The sequence below is a fragment of the Leopardus geoffroyi genome, chromosome E1 (genome assembly GCF_018350155.1).
Source record: "Leopardus geoffroyi isolate Oge1 chromosome E1, O.geoffroyi_Oge1_pat1.0, whole genome shotgun sequence".
NCBI lineage: Eukaryota > Metazoa > Chordata > Mammalia > Carnivora > Felidae > Leopardus > Leopardus geoffroyi.
The window spans coordinates 55,049,378-55,070,905 of NC_059330.1; the positions used below are offsets into that span (position 1 = coordinate 55,049,378).

Consider the following 21,528-nt stretch of genomic DNA (forward strand, 5'->3'; position numbering starts at 1 on the left):
AGATAATGAGAAACCTTTCCAGAAGGTGCTGAGGCCCTGGAATGGGAGTTTCAGGACTGGCTGGCCTCCACCCCCGGAGATGGAGCGGATGTGGCTGAGCAGTCAGCCTGTGGCAAGTGAAGGCACCTGAGGAGGGCTGGGCTAGAGCCTCAAGAGGGAGAGAGATGACTGTGCTGTCTGGGGTCCTTCAGCAGGGAGAGACTCTACCCTTGGGTTTACCAGCAGGAGGGCGGCTCCCCCTCCCCCGCACCCTGCCCCACAGCTCTCCTGACTGGAGGACCCATGCACTCCAGCTCCGGCTGAAGTCTGGGCCTCTCCAGCTTCCCTAAGCGGAAGAAGAGAGAAGATGGTTTTGCCCTCTAGTTTGACTCCGCAGCAAATGTCTGGTGCCACCTCTCAGTGTCCTTTTTGACTCGAGCCATAAAAATGCAAGCTTATTTTTACATTTGCTAGGTTATTAGGAAAGTAAAGGTACTGCCAAAAAAGGAAGGAAAGACAGAAACATGGAAACACATTCTGGAACCTAATGTCCTTTCCATTTATCCCGTGCTGTGCCCCGTCCATCAGTGAATGGACCTGGGAGCTGACTGCTTGTCTGTGTCCCAGCACGGAGAGTGGAGAGCTGCCCGCTGCCCTTCCCAGAAGCTTTCAGAAGGCCCATTGTGAATCGGCCTCCTCCCTGCTCTGCCCCCAGCAGGCCCCCTCTTGGTGTGCGGTACCACATCGCCCCATGTCCCCTCTTCCCCCAGGCTCACGCTCTACCCCCGGCCCCCATCAGCTTATTTCACACCCCTCTCTCCCGTGCATCAAAACATATTCTAAACATAGACAAGGACATGAAGGCAAGCACGCAAGACGTCCCTTACGCACACACATTTTACCAGGTCAAATGCATCTCAAAAGTCCTCTAGGGAACGGCTCTCAGAAGAGAGAATGCTTTGGGCTTGCTGGTCTTGAAACGATTTTTCCTTTTTCATTGTGCCACCTCCAACCTCCCACCTGCCTTTGGCAATTAAACTGTGGCCTTACTCCGCAGCTTTGTGACGACTACCTTCGTGATAGAGGCCATGGCCGCGGCCAACGCTCAGCTCCACTGGAAAAGGATGGAAAACCACCAGGTGTGTGCATTGCCCTTGTCTCCAGGCTGCGCCTCCGGCCAGTTGTGTGCTAGAAGAGGCAGCCCTCAGGGGCCAGTTCTTTCCCTCCCGATGTGTAGGGGGCTCACGTCCACTGCACGTCTCCAAGACCCTTGTTCCAGAGCCAAAGCTTTACAGCCACATAAGCTCACTGAACACATGCAGCCTCTGCTCCCTTAGCATCATGTCAGGGGTCCCCTTGAACCTCCTACCGTGAGCTCACTCATCATTCTGAACCTCTAGTCCCAGGAGCAGCATTGCAGCTTCAGATCTGACATCTGCGTGTCTGTGCCTTCTCATGTGACAGCACGGAGGTGTTGAGAGGTGCCCCTAATTAGATGCCTTCTGGAAAGAAAGATCAAAGGAAATGGGTTTTCCAGTTTCCCGTGGGTCTTCTGTAGAGTTATGTGCCCCTCTTTTTTCCTTGTTTGTCCTCTCCCTCCCCCCGCCCCACCCCCTCCTAGGAGGAGGAAGAGGAGGACTCCTCCACAGCCTCCGACAGTGACGTCCTTGTTCAGGACAACTACGAGCGGGCAGAGAAACGACCCATCCTTTCAGTGCGTAAGTCTTGGGGTTACAGGCCGGCAGGCACCTCCCTCTGGTCCACAAGCTTCTTCCCTTGTAGAGAGAGCAAGGGAGTCTCTCTGGAGAGACCATCAGGCCAGAGCACTAGCCAGGGACCCAGGATTCACCACTTGCTCACGTTAGCGGCTTGGTCAGGCTACTCACCTCATCACCCTGGGCACACTGGAAGCTTGAACTGATGTGAGGTGTTCAACTCATTCTCCTGTGCCACCAATCACGCATGTCTGACAGGTCCCTCCCCACTCCAGCCGAGCCAGGGCCACGTGACCCAGCTTTTCTTCTCCCCTCCATTACCAGCACCCCTGGATCCCTTTCTATATATTGTTTTAAACATTTCGAGTGGAGAAACATTAGAAGTTTGTGCAAGAATTTGAAATGCTGGGGCACCTGGGTGACTCAGTTAGTTGAGCATCCAACTCTTGGTTTCAACTCGGGTCATGATCTCGTGGTTTGTGAGTTCGAGCCCCGTGTCAGGCTCTGTGCTGACAGCGTGGAGCCTGCTTGGGATTCTCTCTCTCCCTGCTCTCTCTCTCTCTCTCTCTGCTCCTACCCCACTTGTGCTCGCTCTCTCTCAAAATAAATAAACTTAAAAAAAAAATAAAGAGAATTTGAAATGCTTGAGGATTTCCTCAGTCTAGAGAATTTAGTGAACTTAGTGCCCCCTCTAGGAGCTTCTCCGAATGAAAAACACTTTCTCTTCCTTGTCCTTTTGGCTCCACAGAGAGACGTGGATCTCTGAACCTTTTTGAAATCACAGACCGGGTGGAGATGGGACAGATGGCTTCCATGTTCTTCAATAAAGGTATGAGTTCTTTCTCAAGGTGGGGTGAGGGCAGTCCGACAGACCTTGACAACTAGGGAGGGGGCTGACGGCATCGCCAGATCCCAGTGTGTTTGCGAGGCCACCTTGCCGAGAGGCCTGGGCCGCTCTCACTGTTTTCCTGAATCTCTCCCCACTCATCAGCATTAGAAAAAGAGAAGCAGCTCCTTGGCTCTTCCTGCTCATAGAGGTCAGGAATCCTAAACAGCTTTCCAAGGAAGGAAGCCAGTGGAGCTGGCTGGTAGTTTTATGCCTCTTGCTCGATTGCTTCTGACTTGTCTCTCTTTCCTTCTGGACTGTTCAGTCTAGAACAACACAGGGCAGCTACCTGTGACAGTGGTAGGATACACCATGCACATGCCTCTGTGTGTGTGTGTGTCTCTCTCTCTCTCTGTCTCTCTCTCTCTCCCCCTCTCCACCAGTGGCCAGCAGAGGGCGCCAGGAGTCCACACACAAGGTTACTGTCTTGGAATCTGTGTCTGATCGTGACCCCTCCTCACTCTACCTGCTCCTTAGCAGGACTGGTTACAGCTGAAAGGATCCCCCCACCCCACCCCCAGCTCAGATGCTGGGTCGCTGGGTGTTCTGTGACAACACTCTATACCTCCCTGGCAAATGTTGTTCTTTGGAAGATGTGCTGTTTAAGGGTATGGTTTTTCAGTACCCAAACCTGTCCGTTTCCCCTTCAGAGACAGTCAGACACATCTCAATAAATCCTGTCTTTGTAAGGATTTTATCTTTGGAAGATCCTCTGCCATTTGGTCACAGAGGGGTGGCATCTCCACCGATTCTTTCCCATCTCCAGTGTGGCTGCAGTAACTTGGAGCCTGGGGAATTACAGAAACCAGAGTCTTCTCGACTGCTTTTCAGGACATTAAGCATTTGGTTTATCACTGGTGGTGTGATTTGACCGTCCAGTCTGGAATGTCATGATCATCAGCCAATGATTGCCTGAGGGTCTGGTTCCTGCTTCCCTACCAGCCTCACAGAGGCTTCCAGAATTCGTGAAAATCAGACTGGTTGTGTCCAGCCCACTCTGTGATTTTCCTTTGCTCCATTTCTACCTCTCCCCATCTCATTAGACGAAGATAAGAGCATAAACATTTCCCCCTGGCAGCCGCACCCAATCCCCCTGCAAATGCAAACTTTGGAGAGAAAACGCGCATTGGAGGGAGGACATCCGCCTTTGAAACTTCCTTTCCGATGAGCGTGTTTTACAGTGTGCCCTGACTTCTGTAACAATTCTGGGAACCTGTGGTTTTGGTGTTTTTTTCTCCCCCTCCAGACGAGACTTCTAGTTTACCCAAATCTAACAGAAAAAAAAGGAGCACTTTCATACAAGGGCAGCCTCACACTTAGGGGACACTGTCTCCTCTGCTTAGCGTTTCCCACGCTCGGCACTATTGACACTTAGACTGGGTCCTTCTTTGTTGTGGGGCCTGTCCTGTGCATTGTGGGATGTTAAGCAGCATCCTTGGCCTCCACCCACTAGGTGCCAATAGCACCTGTCAGTTGTGACAACCAAAACATCTTCAAATGTTGGCAGATGTCCCCGGTGAGGATTGTGAGGCAATCACACTCCGGGGGGAAAACCACTGCTCTGTTCTATTCCTAATTCATGGGCAGTTCTCTTCCCCTTTGGAAGGACCCCCCCACCCCCCACAATAAGCCCCCTTGGGGTCCAGGCTCACTTGTGACCAGCAGTGCCAGGCCTCGTCATTGCTGTCTTCTCAGGAAGTTCATTGATCCCCTATTTTGTGTCTAGTAATGAAATTTATTGATCAGGGAGGGTCAATGGCAGTTTATAACCAGAGCTGGCACCGTAGTCCACAGGCGAGTGGAGGGAGGATGAGTGGGGGGGGGGGGGCCACCACCTCTCTGCAGAGAACATTGGTGTCAGAGCAGAAAGACAGGCTGGGGCACAGGCTGTACCTGGAGTGTGGGGTTTGAGTGACAGCCAGACCCCAGGGGCCACTAAGCTTGGACATTGACTTTGTCTGAGGCCCTCCAGAGTTCTTGCAAGAACCGTATTTTCCTAGTCTTTTTCCCCCAGACTCCTAGGAGCAGAGCTGACCTCAAATAGCCCAGGAGGAACATGTCCCTGGCTTTCCCCTTGGGGACCCCAGAGGCTCTTCAGAGCCACCAGGATTAGAAGGGAACTGTCACTTCATTTTTTTTTTCTGTTCTCAGAGAAGCCAGCAGCTTAAGACCAGTGACATCAAAAATGAGCAGTCAGTCTGAACAGGAGTTTGAGACTGGCTGTCTGGGGGCATGACCCTGAGGCTGTAGAGCCCAGATGCTTTTTTTCAGAGCTTTTACACCTGGTCTTTAAAGCTCGAATCACACATGGAATTTAGCACAGGCACAGTTCTCGCTGTATAGGATCGAATATAGTCAGGGACTTGCCAGGGTCAGGAAGCAAGATCAGTAGCACTGGGGCTAGAGCCTACGTTCCCAGTTCCTGGTTCAGCCTCCCCCACCCAGAGGAAGAGGGGAGCAAGGTTTGCCTCTGTGGAGGGAGCTTCCAAAGGCAGCGTCCTCCCTTGCAACCATTTTGACCGTGAGCTTGTCTTAAGTGCCCCCTCCTACTGCCCCCTCTGTCACCAGCACCCCCAGCCACCTCTTCCCATCCAGGGCTTGGTGAATAGTCAGACTCAGAATGAGGCACTTGGTCTTTAGAAATCAAGGGCTTTTTACCCTCTTGATTTCAGCTTCAGAAGCTGGACCATTTTTTGTTTTGTTTTCCACCAGCCTCTATCGTAGAGTCCTGTGTTTGGCTGCAAAGGGGCCCTGATCCAGGCACACTTGGGTTCAGCCTCCTGACTCAGGGTCCCTCCCCTTCTCCTGCCCAAGCAGCTTGTCCCAAGCATGAAGGCCCCTCTGAGCCTCCCCAGCCAGCCCCCGCCTCACACTGCCCTGCATTTGCCTGCTTTCAGAGCGTCTGATGCTGCAAGCCTCATTTAGCCTCACAGGTGAAAGTCCGGGTTGGCTGTGTCTCCTGCCGCATCGCAGTGTAACCAATCAGGCAGCACAAGCCACAGGACGCTGTTGTTTTCTTTTTGTAGAAAGTAAACAGCCTGAGAAAGGAAAGCTATGGAAGAGGTAGAGACTTCACCATCAGAAAAGAACATGGGCGTCTCTGTGGCTCCCTGACCAATGACTCTGTTCCTTTCAGTGGGGGTCAACTTGTTCTATTTCTGCATCATCATTTACCTGTACGGGGATTTGGCCATCTATGCTGCCGCCGTGCCCTTCTCCCTCATGCAGGTGACTTGGTGAGTGTCCCCCTCGCCCTGCTCAGCCAGTCGGGGCAGAGCTTTTGGTAGAAGCACAACACCAAGCAAACTGTCAGCATCTAAAGGACGGAGATGCCCGAGGCCCTTTTCTGCATGTACTGCAGCCGGCTGTGCACTTTGTCCTTTGGAAACGTGCCCCTCGTCATTGTCCCCCTCCCTGCCCCATTGGGAAGATGACTAGGATTCCCACCAGGGGCTCCTGAGCTGCCAGAACATGGTGCTCTGGGAACAGTGGCACCTGCCCTAGGAGGAGGGCGTGATTCGTGGAGAGCCAGGCTGTCTGGCCCTGAAGCAGTGGCGGTGGGAGCAGAGGCTCAGCGGTGGCTAATAATTAGTAACGTTGCGTCCTGTCTGCTTCCAGCTGAGCGGGGGCCACACTGAGCCACTCTTCTCTTTATCAGCAGTGCCACTGGCAACGAGTCCTGTGGTGTGGAGGCCGACACCAAGCACAACGACACGGACCCGTGCTGGGGGCCCCTGCGCCGTGTGGACGCCTACCGCATCTACCTGGTGAGTGGCCTCGCCTCTGCCCAGCCTGGGTGGCTGGGGGCATTTGAACCAGAGAGGAGGGTCTGCACAGCTCCACGCTCTGGCTGGTTACTGGGGCCACGGCCCTGGGCACAAAACTGACCACGTTACTGAGAACGTAGCCTGTGTGTCCCGGTGACCAGGCCTCAGTCGCGCATGACTTGCAGCTGGCATCCGGTCGTTGCCAGCTCCTGGCCCTGAACTCTTGTAAATTTCGCTCGGGGTTTGAGGGGCATCCTGAGCACAGCTCTTCAAGAGTGTCAGAACTAATTTTCCAGAGACTTGCCGCGTTTTGACCTTACTCCTGGCCAGCCCCGGAGCATATGGTAGGTGCCGGGCTTCCTGACTGGGCACGCAGGACTGAGCCATCTCACGGTTGGCCCTGACCACACACAGGCTCTCCAGATAGGGAAGGATCAGCCCAGCTCTCTCCCTGTCTTCCCTCCTCCCTGCAGACAAGGGAAGAAGATGAATCTCCAGGCTGTTCTCGGTTGCTCTGTGCCATTGGGGCGGGGAGAGTGGGAGCCGAAAACCACGCCAGACGGGTCTTGGGTAATAAGATACGAAACCAGAGGCAGTTATTTATCTCTGCCTGCTTTGTGGGCGGGACTCAGAAATGCTTCCCTTTCCCTTTTGCGGCATCCATTAATATTCTCTGCCTCCTCTTGGTCCTCCTCAACCCTGACACATATTTAGGTGTGTGAGGTGACACACAGTTTGACACGTGGCCACTTGGCTGCTATGGGGCCGGGAGGCAGGGTTCAGGAGAGAGCTGAGCCTTTCGGGGAGTTGGCCTCCTTGTTATCTGTCCTGGCAAAGGCTTGTGTAGGACCTGCCAGCTGTGTCACCTGGTTTGGAGTTTGTTAACCCAGGGACACCGAAGGGTGGTTTTGCCTTCCCAGTCCTGCCCCGTGGACCTGCCGAAGGAGTCCTGTGGCCCAGGCCACGGGAGAGATTTGTTTTCCACTTCTGTGTTGCTGGAGCAGTCGAATGGTCTGGTGTTTCTCTCCCTCATTCACCTGTGGCTAGAATCATATCTCATATCCACCCCCCCCCCCCCCACTTCTGCCACCCCACCACAGGTCTGGTGGGGATTTGGTAGCAGGTTCATTCCCTGGCACTATTCCCTGCTTCCCCAGCCTGGGGGAGGGGGGCCGCTGGGAGGGCAGCCCAGCTGAGGCCTGTTAGCCTCTTAGCATTTAAACAGACCATCATTGATTAAATTAGCCAAAGTGTTAGTTAAATGTAAGGCTCTAGATCTCTAGATCCTAACTGGCTGAAGGAGGAGGTGGAGGAAAGGGTCCAAGAGGCTCAACACAGACACAGGAGCATATCCAGGGCAGAGGCACCAGACCTCAGATGGGTCTTTCCACGAGAGGCTGTTAGACTTTGTGCTGAATCTACCTGGCACGTCCCCTCCCCAGCAACATAGATACAGAGTACTGGGAATATTGGCTGCTGCCATTTGTCTGGTAAATTATTTAGAAGCATTATTATTGCCTTATTAAATTGTTCCTTCACTTATTCCTGTAAACCTTCCACATGACGGGAGCCTCCCTCCTTGAATCTCAATAGCTCCCTGACCGAACAGAAGGAGCCGTTCAGGAAAGCAGACAGGCATTAATTACCGCCTTCAAATTTCAGATATTGCACTTATAACTCATAGGGCTGATTGCCACCGGGCCTGCCAAAGCTACAGAGATCGGAAGGGGAGGGTGAGCAGAAGCAGAGCCCGCTCTCTCTCGGTTGTTGCCCCCACCCCCACCCCCCACCTCCCAGTCCACCGCCGGGGGCCTGGGTTTGCTCAGAAGGTATTCAGTTCACGTGTACTCTTCTGCCTGTTGTCGAGAAATTCAGGGCAGACAGAACTCCGCATTGTCTCAGATGTCATTTTACAACTTTGCGTGTAGCTCTGAAGAACGCACGTCCCAACCCTCAACGCTGGCTGCTGTGCGTCCACCTGCGGGCCTCCCACCCTCAGTGTGCTGGAAGGGGTTTCCTTCCTTGGTCCTGAGCTTTGCTGCAGGTGACAGGGGCATTTCCCCCAACCCCCACGCCCCACCCCCACTCCCAGTCTGACCCACAGGGCTCATCCCTGTGTCTTCATTCCATCGTCATGTGGCCTCTTTAGATCATTAGGGAGGAGGGTTGTACTCCCCCCTCCCTGCCCCTCAGTCATTCACGTTCAGGAGATTGTTCATCCCTTCTAGAGACTCCCGTTAGGCGTCTTTCTACCAGTGGTTTCTGATTTTGGCAGCAGCCAGACAGACTTCACCAAAAGATGGGGCAAAGCTTCAGGCAGCTTTAAAGCACCCCTACCCCACGCACAGTCACCTTGTCTCAGGTAGACGAGGCACCTACCCAGCCAGCATGTTTCGAAGGGCCTCATAAGAACCATCTCTTCGTTGCTATTCTGGGATGGTACATCCTGGGAAATAAGGATACAGGCTTTTATTTTGTGACTTAATTTTCAGAAAGTCCTTTGGAAATGATCTCGTCTGTGTCTTCCTAGGAATGCTACTGAAATGCACACACAGAATGAGAATATTTGGGATATTAACTATGCCCAGAGGCCAGCCTGTGTATGGCATCACGATAAGAAGGGAGCTTTCTCCACCGGCGGCCACCAGTCGCCTCCCAAAGCCCTTGACTTTAACAAATGGAAAATTCCTCCTCCCCTCCTGCACCCTGCGACCTCCGTCCACATCCTGTGATTGCCAGTGCAGCTGATATGAGTCAGTCTCTCTCTCTCTCCTTCTCTGAAGTAGTCACAGAATGGGGTGCTGGGAGGCAGGGGTCCCGTGAGTCACATGTGCTTTCCAGGGGCGTCCCCACAAGCCACTGCAGCTGGAGCCAGCAGTGAGTGACCTGGGGCATTGCAAGGGCCTGTGAGAATTAACATCAGGACCTGCTGTCAGCTGCTTGGATTCTTAGAACCCCACCCCCCGCCTACCTCCCCTGCCCCTTTGAAGGATCAGTAGGAAAGTGTTGGGTGCCCCAACTCTTTCGAACCAGTAACCTCGCCTCCAGGCTGAGGAGTATCTTGGGATTCTTTCTGCAGAGTTTCTCCGGTTTCACTAGGAAACAAAGTCAGAATTGAGCATTTCATTCTGTCCTGTGCAGTGGGGAGCCAGGGACCAGTGGTGAAGTGGTAGGATTGTGTGCAAATCAGTTCCGTCCAGGGATCCAACCGTCCTGAGTGTCAGGGAGGCAGGACGTATGCTGCTGTCCCCTGGAGTCCAGGCCACTGCCAAGTGCTCGTTTCACTTCCTCGTCCCTGCGGTGCTTCCAGCCCGTCACTCCCACCCCTCGCCCAGGGCCTGGCCCTGTCATTGCCACCGCCTCTAGAGCGTCAGGGAAGCCCTAGGGCCACGGTGGGACTCCCCGAGTGCTGAAAGCTCCTCACGTTTCGCAGGAGCAGCCGCTGCCTCTTACAGGTGGACAGATGCTGCTGGGTGACCGGCAGCCCAGCAGGCACCGGCCAGGCAGAGCTGGGAGGGCAGATGGCAGAGCGGAGCTCATCCTGGCTGGAAACTCGGCTACAAACTGGTGGTACCAAGTGGGGGCCCCTTGTGGGCTGCCTTGGGACAGGACAAGGTCACCCTGGCTCGCCATCTTGCCTTGATACAAGAGCTGTGACATCCACCTCCAGGGCATGGGTGGCCCGGGAGAGAGATGGCAGCCTGCAAGTGCCTGGCAGATGACCTGCTGCCCTCTGCCGGACACCCCCTTGAAGAAGTGGGGTGTGTGTTGGGGGCTGAGGAGTTTAGGGAGTTCTATCTGCCGGACTCTTCCTAGAGGAGTAGGAGACAGGGAGAGAGAATCCCAAGCAGGCTCTGCACTGTCAGCACAGAGCCCGATACAGAGCTCTGACTCACAACTAACTCACAGACTGTGAGATCATGAGCTGAGCTGAAATCAAGAGTCAAACGCCCAATGGACTGAGCCACCCAGGTGCCTCAATAGTCTTTTTTTTTTTTTTTTTTTTTTGTTAATAGCATTTTTTAAATTGTTTTTTTAATTTAAATCCAAGTTAGTTAACATATAGTGTAATAATGATTCCAGGAATAGAATTTAGTGATTCATCACTTACATATCATACCCAGTGCTCATCCCAACAAGTGTCGTCCTTAATGCCCATCACCCGTTTAGCCCATCCCCCACCCCCACCCAACACCTGGCCAGCAACCCTCAGTTTGTCCTCTGTATTTAAGAGTCTCTTTTGGTTTGTCCCCCTCCCTGTTTCTATCTTATTTTTCCTTCTCTTCCCCTATGCTCATCCGTTCTGTTTCTTAAATTCCACATATGAGTGAGATCCTGTGATATTTGTCTTTCTCTGCCTGACTGATTTTGCTTAGTGTGATGCATTCTAGTTCCATCCGCATTGTTGCAAACGGCAAGATCTCATTCTTTGTGATCACCAAGTAATATTCCATTATATATACACATATCACATCTTCTTTATCCATTCATCAGTAGGTGGACATTTGTGCTCTTTCCATATGTTGGCTGTTGTCCATAGCGCTGCTATAAACATGGGGGTGCATGTGTCCCTTCAAGTCAGCACACCTGTATCCTTTGGATAAATACCTAGCAGGGCAACCGCTGGGTCATAGGGTGGTTCTATTTTTAATTTTTTGAGGAACCTCCATACTCCCAGCAGTCCCTCTTTTAAAACCCAGTGGTCTCTTCCTAAAACAGTACCACTCAAGGGGTAAATGTCCTCTTTGTGAGGAGGTGGCGAGGCGAGTGAGGTGCCTGCTGGCAGTGCCAGGCCTCAGCCGGCCCTTCCTCCCACGGCGTTGGTGTGTGTGTGTGTACTGTGTCACCACTTACTTTCTGATGTGGCCCTCCCAGCCGCACAGTGAGGCATCATCCCACTTTACAGCAGAGAAAACTGAGATGTGGGGACAGTGACTTCCCCTGGGCCGCAGGCCTGAGGCAGGGACAGGAGCCTGGCTCCTGGGGTTCCCGTCCCCATCCTCCGACCCTGGAAACAGGCTTGCTGGGCTTGCACGCAGCCCCACCATGAGGCCCGGGAGGAGGGGCAGGTCGCACCCGTCTGTCAGCCCTTGGAGCTTGACGTTTACAGAGGGTTGCGGGCGACGCTGTCCAGGCGGGTGTGTGTTCAGTGATCCGTGTGTGTGCGCCCTGCCTGTCTGCCTGATGGATTTGCTGCCTGTCTTACCGCCCCTCGCTCCTAGATAGTAGAGCGGACTTCTCACACTCAAGGAGCTCTAGAATTGGACGCGTCTTCCCAAGGACGATTCCTGTCCCTGCCACAGCCTCTTTCTGTGTTCTTTCAGCAGCCACTCTGCCCTGGGGCTGTGGCATCTGCTAATAAGTGGGTCACCTCTGCCATCACTTGAATATGTATTCTTACCAATTCTGGGGCAGGAGGTGGCCTAGAGGCCTTCAGGACCAGCGAGGAAGAAAGTGAGTGTGGGCTAGCCAGGTTTCACAGCAGCAGTGACTCAACAGGACGTGGGGCCTCTCGGGAACACTGCCGCACCCCTCCAGAGGCACCTCCATGCGCCCCAGAGCACAGTCCCAGTCGGATGCGGTATGGGTGCTGCCCCCGGATTTGCCACCGTCAGGAATGTGGGATGGAATTCAGCAGTCAGCTAGGAAGGGTGGCGCCCGAGGGCTGGCGGGAACTGACAGGGCAGATGAGCTGTCTCTAGGGCGGGGCTCACAGGCTGGCTGTGTCTGGAAGCAGAGAGCAGGGTGCTAAGCCCACAAATGGCCTGATGACAGTTTCCCTTCTCTGGGCCACACTGCCCTCCTGTCTGACGCACATGAGTTGGGGACTCGGTAACGGGCTGAGAGGAGATTCCTGGCTGCGTGGGGTTGCTTACGGGGTCTGGAACATCAGAGTGCCTCTTTGGTGGGATGGTGACCGTTTGGCGACCACCAGGGAGACCCATCCTTTTTTCCCTTTTCTTCCTCCTCTCAGTGTGCTCCTTTCCTCTTCACTCAGTCTGGAGGCTCAGAGAGGTCCATTTGCTTGGCCTCTCACACTTTCTCCCCACTCACTCGTGGGAAGCTGCCAGTCTTACTGGGCACCCCCTGCAGGTGCAGTGAGCGGGGTAGTCCTGGTGACCCGGGCCTGACCGCGCTCCGGGAGCTCAGCTTGGTGCTGGTCTGCAGCGTCTTCTGCCAGCTGTGGAGTGTCCACTTGAGCCTCTGGGCAGACTCCTGCCCGAGGGCACGGTCTCCCCCACATGCTGAGCCTCTGCTTTCAACCCGTGATGCTGGGGCTCAAGGAAGAATGAGTGGATTTCTGCCCTACGCCCCAAGAAGGTGTGTGCCCACAGTCCAGACGGGAGCTGGTGCTCTAATGTTGAGGGAATTCTGACTTCACACGAGCACTGGTGCTCACGTTGAAGTGACTGACTTTAAAGGATTAGCTTGTCTCTCTTTTTCAAGGAAATCAATAACACAGGGACAGGCCCGTCTTTTTCTTTCTCTCTCTCTCTTTTTTTTCTAGGGAGCTGTCTCTATATCTCATCCCAGGAATGGCCTCTTGTTTTTTGGTGTTTTCCATCCCCCTAGTCTAGCCCTTTCTAAATGAGATTCAGATTGTGCTGTCACTCATCCCAGCACTGGGTCTCTCAAACTCCTGCCAAGGGACCCCGTGAGCCCCCCAGCACCCCACCTGTCACCCACGGCCACTGCTGCCTGGGTGCAGCCTCCGGCCCATCCCCAGTGCCTGCCCAGCCGCTGCCCAGCATGGCCCGCATGCCCACCACTCCAGACCATGGTGATCGCTGCCCCCTACCCCACCCCCAGCACGTTTGGGTGTTTGGCCCAAGCTTCCTCCCCCAGCTCAGTGAGAGGATTGTTGTTTTTGTCTTTAATGCGCTCTCAGGGACGTGGGTTTTGTCGGCTGGCTTTAAGCCAACCATCCATCACCCCCACGTCCCGCCTCTGCCACAGCCAGCACATGACACTCCGGGTGAGGGGATGACACCTAATGCCCAGCACTGCCTCCCCTGCGCTCCCAGTAAAAATACCGGGTGATGGGGGTTTGGATCACAAGATGGTGGGACTAGCTACTCCTGGACGGTCCCCACCATCCCTTGCCCAAGCCTCAGAGGCTCCTCATTGCCATCGGTAGGGGTCCTGCGTTCTCTGTCCTCTTGGGTGAAGGGAACTTGCATCCCAGCTCCTGAGCCAGGTGAACTGCCCAGACCCCCCTGGTCACAGTGGCAGTTTGCGTGTCTCTCTGCCCCTGTTAGGGCGTCCCAGGTCTCTACCCCTGTATCTGTTGTCTGGGAAGTCACAAGTACGTGCTTACAAACACCGCTTGCCCAGAGCAAGCTGCTTTGACTCCTGGGCACATGGGCAGATGTCAGACTGACTTGCCTGGTTTCTTGTCCTTCTACCCTGCCCCATCCTCAGTTCAACCAGGGAGGTGCTTTGGGATAGGGTGGCGGGGGGGGGAGTCATCCTGTATGCCATAACCTGGCCACCCCACCCTCGCATACTCCTAAGAAACCCCACTATCCAAAAGTCCAAAACAAACTGGGGGGGGAATTATTTATTACAAAGTGCTCCCTTATTGTACAGAAGGACTCACTGCAGGTTTCTCTTGAGTACTTGGTTTTCCTAGTGTGTGTAAAATGTCATTCTGTGAAAACTAAATATTTAGAAATAGAACTTTTAGAAGCCTGTCTCTTGTAAAGGGAGTATCCACGTGGTAACGTGCAAAAGTGCAGCAATCCAAAGCCCAGTGCTTGTGGAAGCAGGCAGACGTGGGGTTGGGGTGGACATGAGCAGTCCACCTACGAGAGAGCTGGGGCTGTGTGCGCGCGCGCGCACACACACACACACACACACACACACACACACACACACAGGCTGGGAAGCTTCGCAGGGCTTATAAGTGTATACCCACAGCCTGCACTCCTGCACAGGCCAATTTGGTTGGGAAACTTCCAAATAGGTCTCCATGGGGAGTGTTCATCCCCGCTGGGGACCTTCTGCACTGCGCTTTTTCAGGACCGTTTTATCCACACTCCACGCTGATCCCAGGCAGCCTGAGCTTGGGCTTGAGCGCACCTTCTCTGTGAGTAGCATGAGCAAGAATGGACACCTGGTTCCTCGCTCCGCAGGCGTCCTGGGCCGACCCTGTCACTGACCCCTGCGTGTGTTTTAATCCGTTCCCCTCAAGCTGCCCCGGACTGACCCCAAACACTGCAGCCCAGGCCGCCTCCGTGCTCCACATCCCCTCTGCTTCCCTTTCTGGACAAAGAACTAACAGTGACTTTGTATTCTCTGAGGAAACGTCCTGGTTGATTTCATACCTCCCACTCCCCTCCTGCCCCCTATCCATCCCATTTCCCCCAGAAGTACAGGGAAAAAACTGCCATCTAGAACCCAGCAGCCCGCCAGTGGTTTCAGAGGAAGATGGAATGTTCTTGACTATTTTGTGCTAACTAAACTGGAAACTGTACGTGCCAAACCGTTTCCACCTCCCGTCCTGTGTCTGTGTCTCTCCGATGCTTTCGTTGCACAGAGAACCCTGGTACTCGGGACAGCCCTGCTGAGGTTCGTGGGGCTGTGCCTGCTCCCTGAGTGACGCTCACTCTCTGTTACAGGGTGTCTGTTGTGAGCAGAATCTGGTGTCTTTCTAAATAGCGCCCCAGGGCCCCACCAGTAATTGTTTAATTAAATAAAGCACCCATTCTAAAGTAATAACCGCGCTCCTCTGTGTTGCCGGCATCCCAGCCAGCGGCGCTAGCCGCGCAAGCTGCCAAGAATAAAAGCATCTGTGGACACGTTCTCCAGACCGTAGGGCAGCCCAGCAGAGAAAAGCAGGAGCCAAGGAAGCCCAGAGGGTTTGCAGCCAGCAGAGAGATGCCTATGGCCCGGGCATGATGGGCATCAGGGGAGCTGAACAATTAGGGTGCATATTAATGATGACATCTGATTAATTAGCATGAGCCCTGGCTGTCTCATGGGTTGGCTGAGAGCAGACCAGGTACATTTTAATAAGCCTTCAAGTGCAAAGGGAGGTGCCGACGAGCGTGTTGCTGAGCAGATGCTTCGTGGTGAGTGTGAATCTGGAAGGAAGGGTCACAGAGCGCAGCAGGGCACAGTAAGTTTGGCTACAGGAAGAACCTCATCTAGCTACCGATTGAGACGTTCTCTGAAAACCTTGACAAGAGGAGGCAAGACGCTGCCTGGCCAAGTGCTGGATGCCGACGGGGACTGAAAGGCCCCTGCCAGTCTGTGATGTGCACCCCCCACCACTGTAGGGAGGCTTTGCTCCACCCGTGAGCCCCTAGGAACACCGTCCAGCTCTGTGCCTTCCCCCAGGTCAGGAGCATGAGCCTGAACTCTGTCTCAAAGTTTGGTTCCAGGAACCAACTTCAGGTACTTGTTAAAAATACACATTCCTGGGTCCTGCCCCAGGCCGAATGTAGCAGATCTAAGGCTACAGGGCCCAGGAATCTGCATTTTCAACCAGTTCTGCAGACAAGTCTGTGCATTCTCCCCTTTGAGAAATTCTACTGGCAGAGGACCTGTCACAACGGTAAATGGTCTTGCCAGCCCCCAGTGTCCCGGGGAGAGGCCTGCTCTGGTCACCCAGGCTACAGCAGTGGAGGCAGTGGTCAGGGACTTCATGTGCCTTGCCTCTTCCAGGGAAAGGCGATGGCCACACGTCCACAGGTCTCCAGCCTGATGTCACAAGTGACATACTGGAGTTGATGACTCACACACTTCCATGCAGACAGGGAACAGCATCACCCCTCTGATCAAACTGTTTTTAGACTCCGGGTGTCACCGGGAGAAAAGGGCTCCAGCAGCATCCCTTTGCTAGTGGCTTCTTTGTTGATCCCGGGGCCAGCAGATTCCCCTGGGTCCCTATGGATGGTGCTCTCAGCTTCCTCTTAGAGCCCATAGCATGCCAACCCCATGGAGAGGCCTTTACTCTGACCATCGACTAGGGGGGAAGCTGGAGATGTTAGTGTGATTTCTTATACCCAATTGGACAGAGCTTGTTAGCCAGCTTGATGCCCTGTCTCCCCTCCTTCCCCACCTCCAAGGTTACTCAGTGTCGGCAAAGAATCCTGCTCCCTAATCTGTCTATTTCGAGGTCTGACGTCAGCAGAGAAGGGGTGGAGCCAGCTTGGCCTGTGCTCCTCTCTGCAGGGCTCCCATGTTCTGGGCACCTGACTTCCTTCCCTCCCTCCCCTCCAGCTCCAGCACGGAGCATTCCCACCGCCATCCGCTCTTCCCACACAGAGACAAGTGGGAAGAGTGGAACGGGGAAGGGAAGGCGCCAGGAGCACCCGCAGCCGTCACCTGGCGCCTCTCGTCGAGTGCCACACGAACGCCAGGCAGTTGAGGTGGCAGAGGGCAATGGCTCAGCCTCCTCGTGTCCTCAGGACAGGGATACCCAAAGCAGTCGGGTTCCAACTCGTTACTAGAGGCGCTAACAGCTCTGCATTAGCTCAGCTCTAACGTCCACGAGCTGCATGTACCAGCCAGTGAAAGTCAGCTTAACTCCCAACAGAATCAGGTGGTTGGGGGTGTGGGTGCTTTTCTCCAAAAAGAGAGAGACTCCCATCTCTGTCACTCGCCACAGAGTCCACCTGTTCCCCTCGAGTCCTCTTGCTCTTAGGACCAGTTGACCCCCAGCCTGGCCCTGACAGTTCTTTCCAGGCCCTGGGTCACGTGGCCAAGCCAGACACGTTTCTCCAGCTTTCTCACGCGTGAGGCAGAGCACAGCCCTGGGGGAAGTAGTGCCGTGGACCCATCATCTCCCCTTCCCTGACATCCCGCGTAAACATACTGAGACCCAGAGCAGGTCTTGAATCTCCGTGGAGAGATTTCAAGTGGCTAAAAAGTGAGAACCGGTAAACCAAGCCTGCAGTGAAGGAGAAGTTAACATCTTGGCATCTGCTCACTCACGCTGGCTCCCGAGAGGCTCACCAGAAGGGCCTAGGTGGCACTGTTACCCATTTAGCGCCGTGGCCCACTGGCCAGGATATCCCTGCTGTGCCTTCTGTCTTCTGCCCCCAGAACTTACAGTTCAAATGAGTACAGTCCCTTTTAAGCCTTGTCCCATTAGGACAGAGAAGAGTCTTCCCTGGGGCACTCAGGGGAGCCTGGAGCCGGGGCACAGGAGGCAGTGCTCAGCCCCAGCCCCAGCCCCAGCCCCAGCCCCAGCCCCGCAGTGCTGGCCCAGCCACCTCTAGGCACGAGGATTGCCCCAAGGCCATGGAGCTTTTCTGTTGTTTTATTCTCCTAATGTTAGTTGTAGGTAGACGTGGCTGTCCTTTCCCAGCTTAAAGCCTGTCCAGAGTTCCTCTCCACAAGGCAACATTTACACTCCTTTACATGATGTGGTCTGCTCCATTCTCCTTCTGGAACCTTCTCTCTCACCTCTGCCCCACACTCACCGGCCATTGTCCTCCAGAGACGCTGGGTGCTTACATGACTCCATGCCCATCACGTGCCTTTCCCTTGCTTCAGAGTCTGACAAGCACTTACTCATTGGAAGCTGCACTCCAGTGTCTCCTTTGAAGTCATGTGGCCATTACTCTCCCCTCCCCCCAAACCGCTGCCGTGGCAATAATTGGACTTTTGTGTGTATTCAGGTACTGGGTCTCACTGTAAGCATCTCGAGGTCAGGGCTGTGCTCGATCCACACGTCTGGAGCCAGCATGGGCCTCACAGAGGGCAGTTGCTCTGTGAACATTTGAATGAGTGAGAGCACTCAGGTGCGTGGGGCCACTGCTGGGTCCGTGGCCAGCACTGGCCCAGTCCCTCCATAAGCCCTTGGGGCTACTGATGCCCGTGGCTCATCACGGCTGGCAGCCACCACTCCCGCCAGAAATTCCACATCCAGCGGGCTTCTCCTTTCCCAAAGGCGCGGGTCAGCTTCTGTGCCTCGCTGCCAGGACAAAGCGACCCCTCAGCGTGGCCTTAGGGGCACCCCGTCTTTGGGGGCTGAAGGCAGAGGGGGACAATCAGGAGCTGTCCACATGCCAGGAGGTCTAGGGTGGCTCACCCATCACCGCCACCTCCTCTTTGGCGCCTGAAATGCAAGCAGTGAAGTGTTGGGACAGTGCCAGCTCCAGAGGCAGGTCTGTTTCTCTAGGCAGAGCCCCCAGCCTTCCTCCCGCACCCCCTCTGTCCCACCTGCCTCCTTGTCATCACTGTCCTTAAAGCCCTCCCAGTCCAAGGTCAGGCCTCTCCATCTTCTCACCTGGGCAGGTGGGTGCGGACCCATCTCTCTCGTGCTCGTGAGAAGCCACGCTGCCCTTAATAAGCCCGGATGGTGTATGATCATTAAGTGAGTGACTGTGTGGGTTTTCCACAATATTTATCTTTCCTCCCCCCAAACCACAAGGGTTGCAGTTCTGGCACCAAATCCTTGGAACTCTGCCCACCCCCAGGCACCATCTGGCTTCTGAGCTGAGGAAGAGACAGCACAGGCATGCAGGCCTGTCCTCCAGCGGGTCTGAGGCGAGCAGCGGCCGTGCCAGGCTGACCCCACTGGACTGGACCGGCCCTCTCCCCGCCCCCCACCCAGGAGGCAGCTTTGCAGGGGTGGGGGGGTGTGGAGAGACCTTCTCTAGAGCATAATCAGGGGAGTCAGTAAGTGTCCTAAAAAAGGGGACCGGCCTTGAGTACACACAGCCTGAGTTCTCATCTGATCGTTGCTGTGAGGTCTAGACAAGCTGTTTTGCCCCCCTTTTCCTCAGTCTTCTGGAGGGGAGCCAGTAACCAATTCACAGGGTGTCGGAGTCAGGAAGAGGTCTTCGATGGAAGCTGCTGTTGTGTGAGCACCCAGGATGTGTTCAGTGGTGGCAGTTCTCTCGTCTTCAAGGAAAAGCCTTCTCTGGGTGACGGGTCAGCCTCCCAGGACATATCCAAAGGCTCCGGTGTGAGAGCAGCCTTTCCGTGGTCACAGCTGTTCCCCCTGCCAACAGCGTCCCCTCCAAACCTGGTTCCCGACCATCTCCCAACGAGGGGCTTGGGCCGAGGCAGGGGACACCTGACCAGGTATGTGGGGCTTGTCCCAATTCCAGAGGCCGGGGCAGGGGATCACGACGCAGTGGTGGAGACAGATGCCTGAGAGCCACGGCATGCCTTCTAGAAAGATGACCGTCCAGTGGCGGTCACAGCACGTGAGTCATTTCCCGGGGGGTGCACAGCCAGGCCTCCCGGTACTGAGGGAGCCCTGCCATGGGTCGTGACCTTTCTCTTCCAGGTAGCTCTTTGAACCACACGTCTTTAGCACAGAGTTCAGCAGCCAGGCTCCTCAGTGAGACATCGTGCTGCTTGACAATTGAAACTTGGAATGAGTTTCCTGATCTTTGTTTTTTGCCATCTATGGGTTCAGGAGGAGATGCGTTTTTTTTTCCCTCTCTTTCTTTCTTTTGCCTCTCAGAAGGAAAACCATAAACGCAGGTTACAGACCTCAGGTCCCTAACTAAGAATTTCTATTTCATCGAAGCAGGGCAGGGGCTGTTTAGAGCAGAGGGTTCAGAGAAGGATGTTATCTGGGTCCTTTTCTGCATCTGCCTTATTTCCAGTTGCTTTGAGAAAAAAGCCGAAGATTTGGAGCAGGGGACATGGAAATGCTTTCAACTGTCAGTCACAGGCGGCTTTTCACTTGGTGTGTTTGGGGACTAACCCGGAGCAGGAAGTGCCTTGTGAGCACCCTGGCTGTCCCTGGGTGCTGGGAACCCAGGGAACAGCATCACCCAGGCTCCTCAGGTGTTGGCCAGGGGTGGTCCAGGGGTGCTGGGGACAGCCCTGTGTGCCCGCCCTTGGAGCTGGCGTGGAAGGTCCTGTCCCGGAGTGCTCGTCCTTTGCAGCCTGTGTTGTGGCTGTCACTCTCCTGCTGGCCTCCAACAAGCCATTCCCTGAGCTCTCAGTCCGGAGCTTCTCCTCTGTTCTCTTCCGTGCCGGCCCCAGCATGCCTCTGGGAGGGGGCATGCTGGGCTTGTGACAGCTGGAGCTGTCTGCGCGTGCAGGGTTGGGAGCAGCGCCCCCATCCATGGTTTCTCCTGGAAGTCATTCTCCCAACCCCCCACCCCCATATCGAGACAAATCCTGTTTCCCCAGTATTTCAGCAAAGGTTGTTCAGGTGTGACCTCACTGGCCAGCCTCCTGCTCTGCGGGGAAGGTGCCCCAGAGTCTCCCCCTCTTCTCAGTTGACCAGCAGAGGGACAAGGCTTTCCTCCTGATCCTGGTCTGATCGGCTGCGGTGTCGGTTTGGTTACCTGCCTCTGTCCTGTAGCTCAGGGGCCGCGTGAGGACGCCCTGAAGAGTCTTTACCTTTGGGCCCGTTATTGCCTTTGCTTGGGGCCCGGCATCTTCCAGCAAGTACACACTTGACTTTTGCAGGTATTGCGTGTCTCCACACTCACTCATTCTGAGTGGGGCTGACTTGTTTGATGGGAGTGGACTTGGTTTTCTGCTGCAGGGTGTCGTGAGGTGATAGCCGGAGAAGAGCGTGTGCTCTAGGAACACACACTGTTTTAGAGTCCTTGGGCGTCAGCTCTCCATTTTTATTTTCAGGCATTACCTGAGTCTTCAATCTCTCGATCCCTTCTAGGTGAGGTTTGGGAGGGTGGGGTGGTGCAGGGACAGTAAGATGCAGCACATTCTGGGGGGGCGTTGGGCCGACGCGCATCTGTGCTGTGGGTGGCCAGGTGTGCTGAAAGAGGCATCCGGCCTCCAGCTGGCTCTATGACTCGTTCTCCACCGAGTAATGGTTGGGCGAAGGTTGGCCGCATCCCCATTGTGGTTGGGCTGGTGTCTGAAATCCAGCAGCCTGTCCTGGCAGAGCCCTCTCCCACAGCGAGGCTCCACAGGTGCTGCTCTGGGCCAGCCCCTCACGGAGCTGGGCCTTCGGAAAGTGGCCGCTCGGAGTTTCACGTGAAAACACCGATCCTTCTGTGGAACCCAGACGCCCTCCTCTAGATGGTGCGTCTCATCACAGGGTTTTGGCAAGTGAGCTGTGATAATGGTTCCCTGGGCTTGACCACCGGAGCCTCTGCCTGTTGTCAGGCGCTCTCCGTCCTCTGCGTGATGGCTGATCCTTTCTGTCTGGTTCGGAAGAACTTGAACTCCCCCACAGAGGATTTGGACCATTACTAAACTCGGGCACAGGTGATGGAAGTCCATTAGGAGT

The 21,528-nt window shown here is 54.8% G+C and overlaps 1 protein-coding gene across 4 annotated transcripts in view; it reads left to right on the forward strand.

Annotated features, from left to right (window-relative positions):
* The window catches only part of TMEM104 (transmembrane protein 104), a 59,337-nt gene that overhangs the window by 10,150 nt on the left and 27,659 nt on the right, over positions 1-21,528 (forward strand). For 2 of the 4 annotated variants that reach the window (XM_045490822.1, XM_045490820.1), the window contains exons 4-8: positions 1,037-1,118; positions 1,601-1,697; positions 2,443-2,523; positions 5,717-5,816; positions 6,239-6,347. In XM_045490822.1, coding sequence (XP_045346778.1) covers positions 1,037-1,118; positions 1,601-1,697; positions 2,443-2,523; positions 5,717-5,816; positions 6,239-6,347 — 469 coding nt within the window. The remainder of the gene's footprint in view (positions 1-1,036; positions 1,119-1,600; positions 1,698-2,442; positions 2,524-5,716; positions 5,817-6,238; positions 6,348-21,528) is intronic. The other 2 variants (XM_045490823.1, XM_045490821.1) reach the window with 1 other exon arrangement.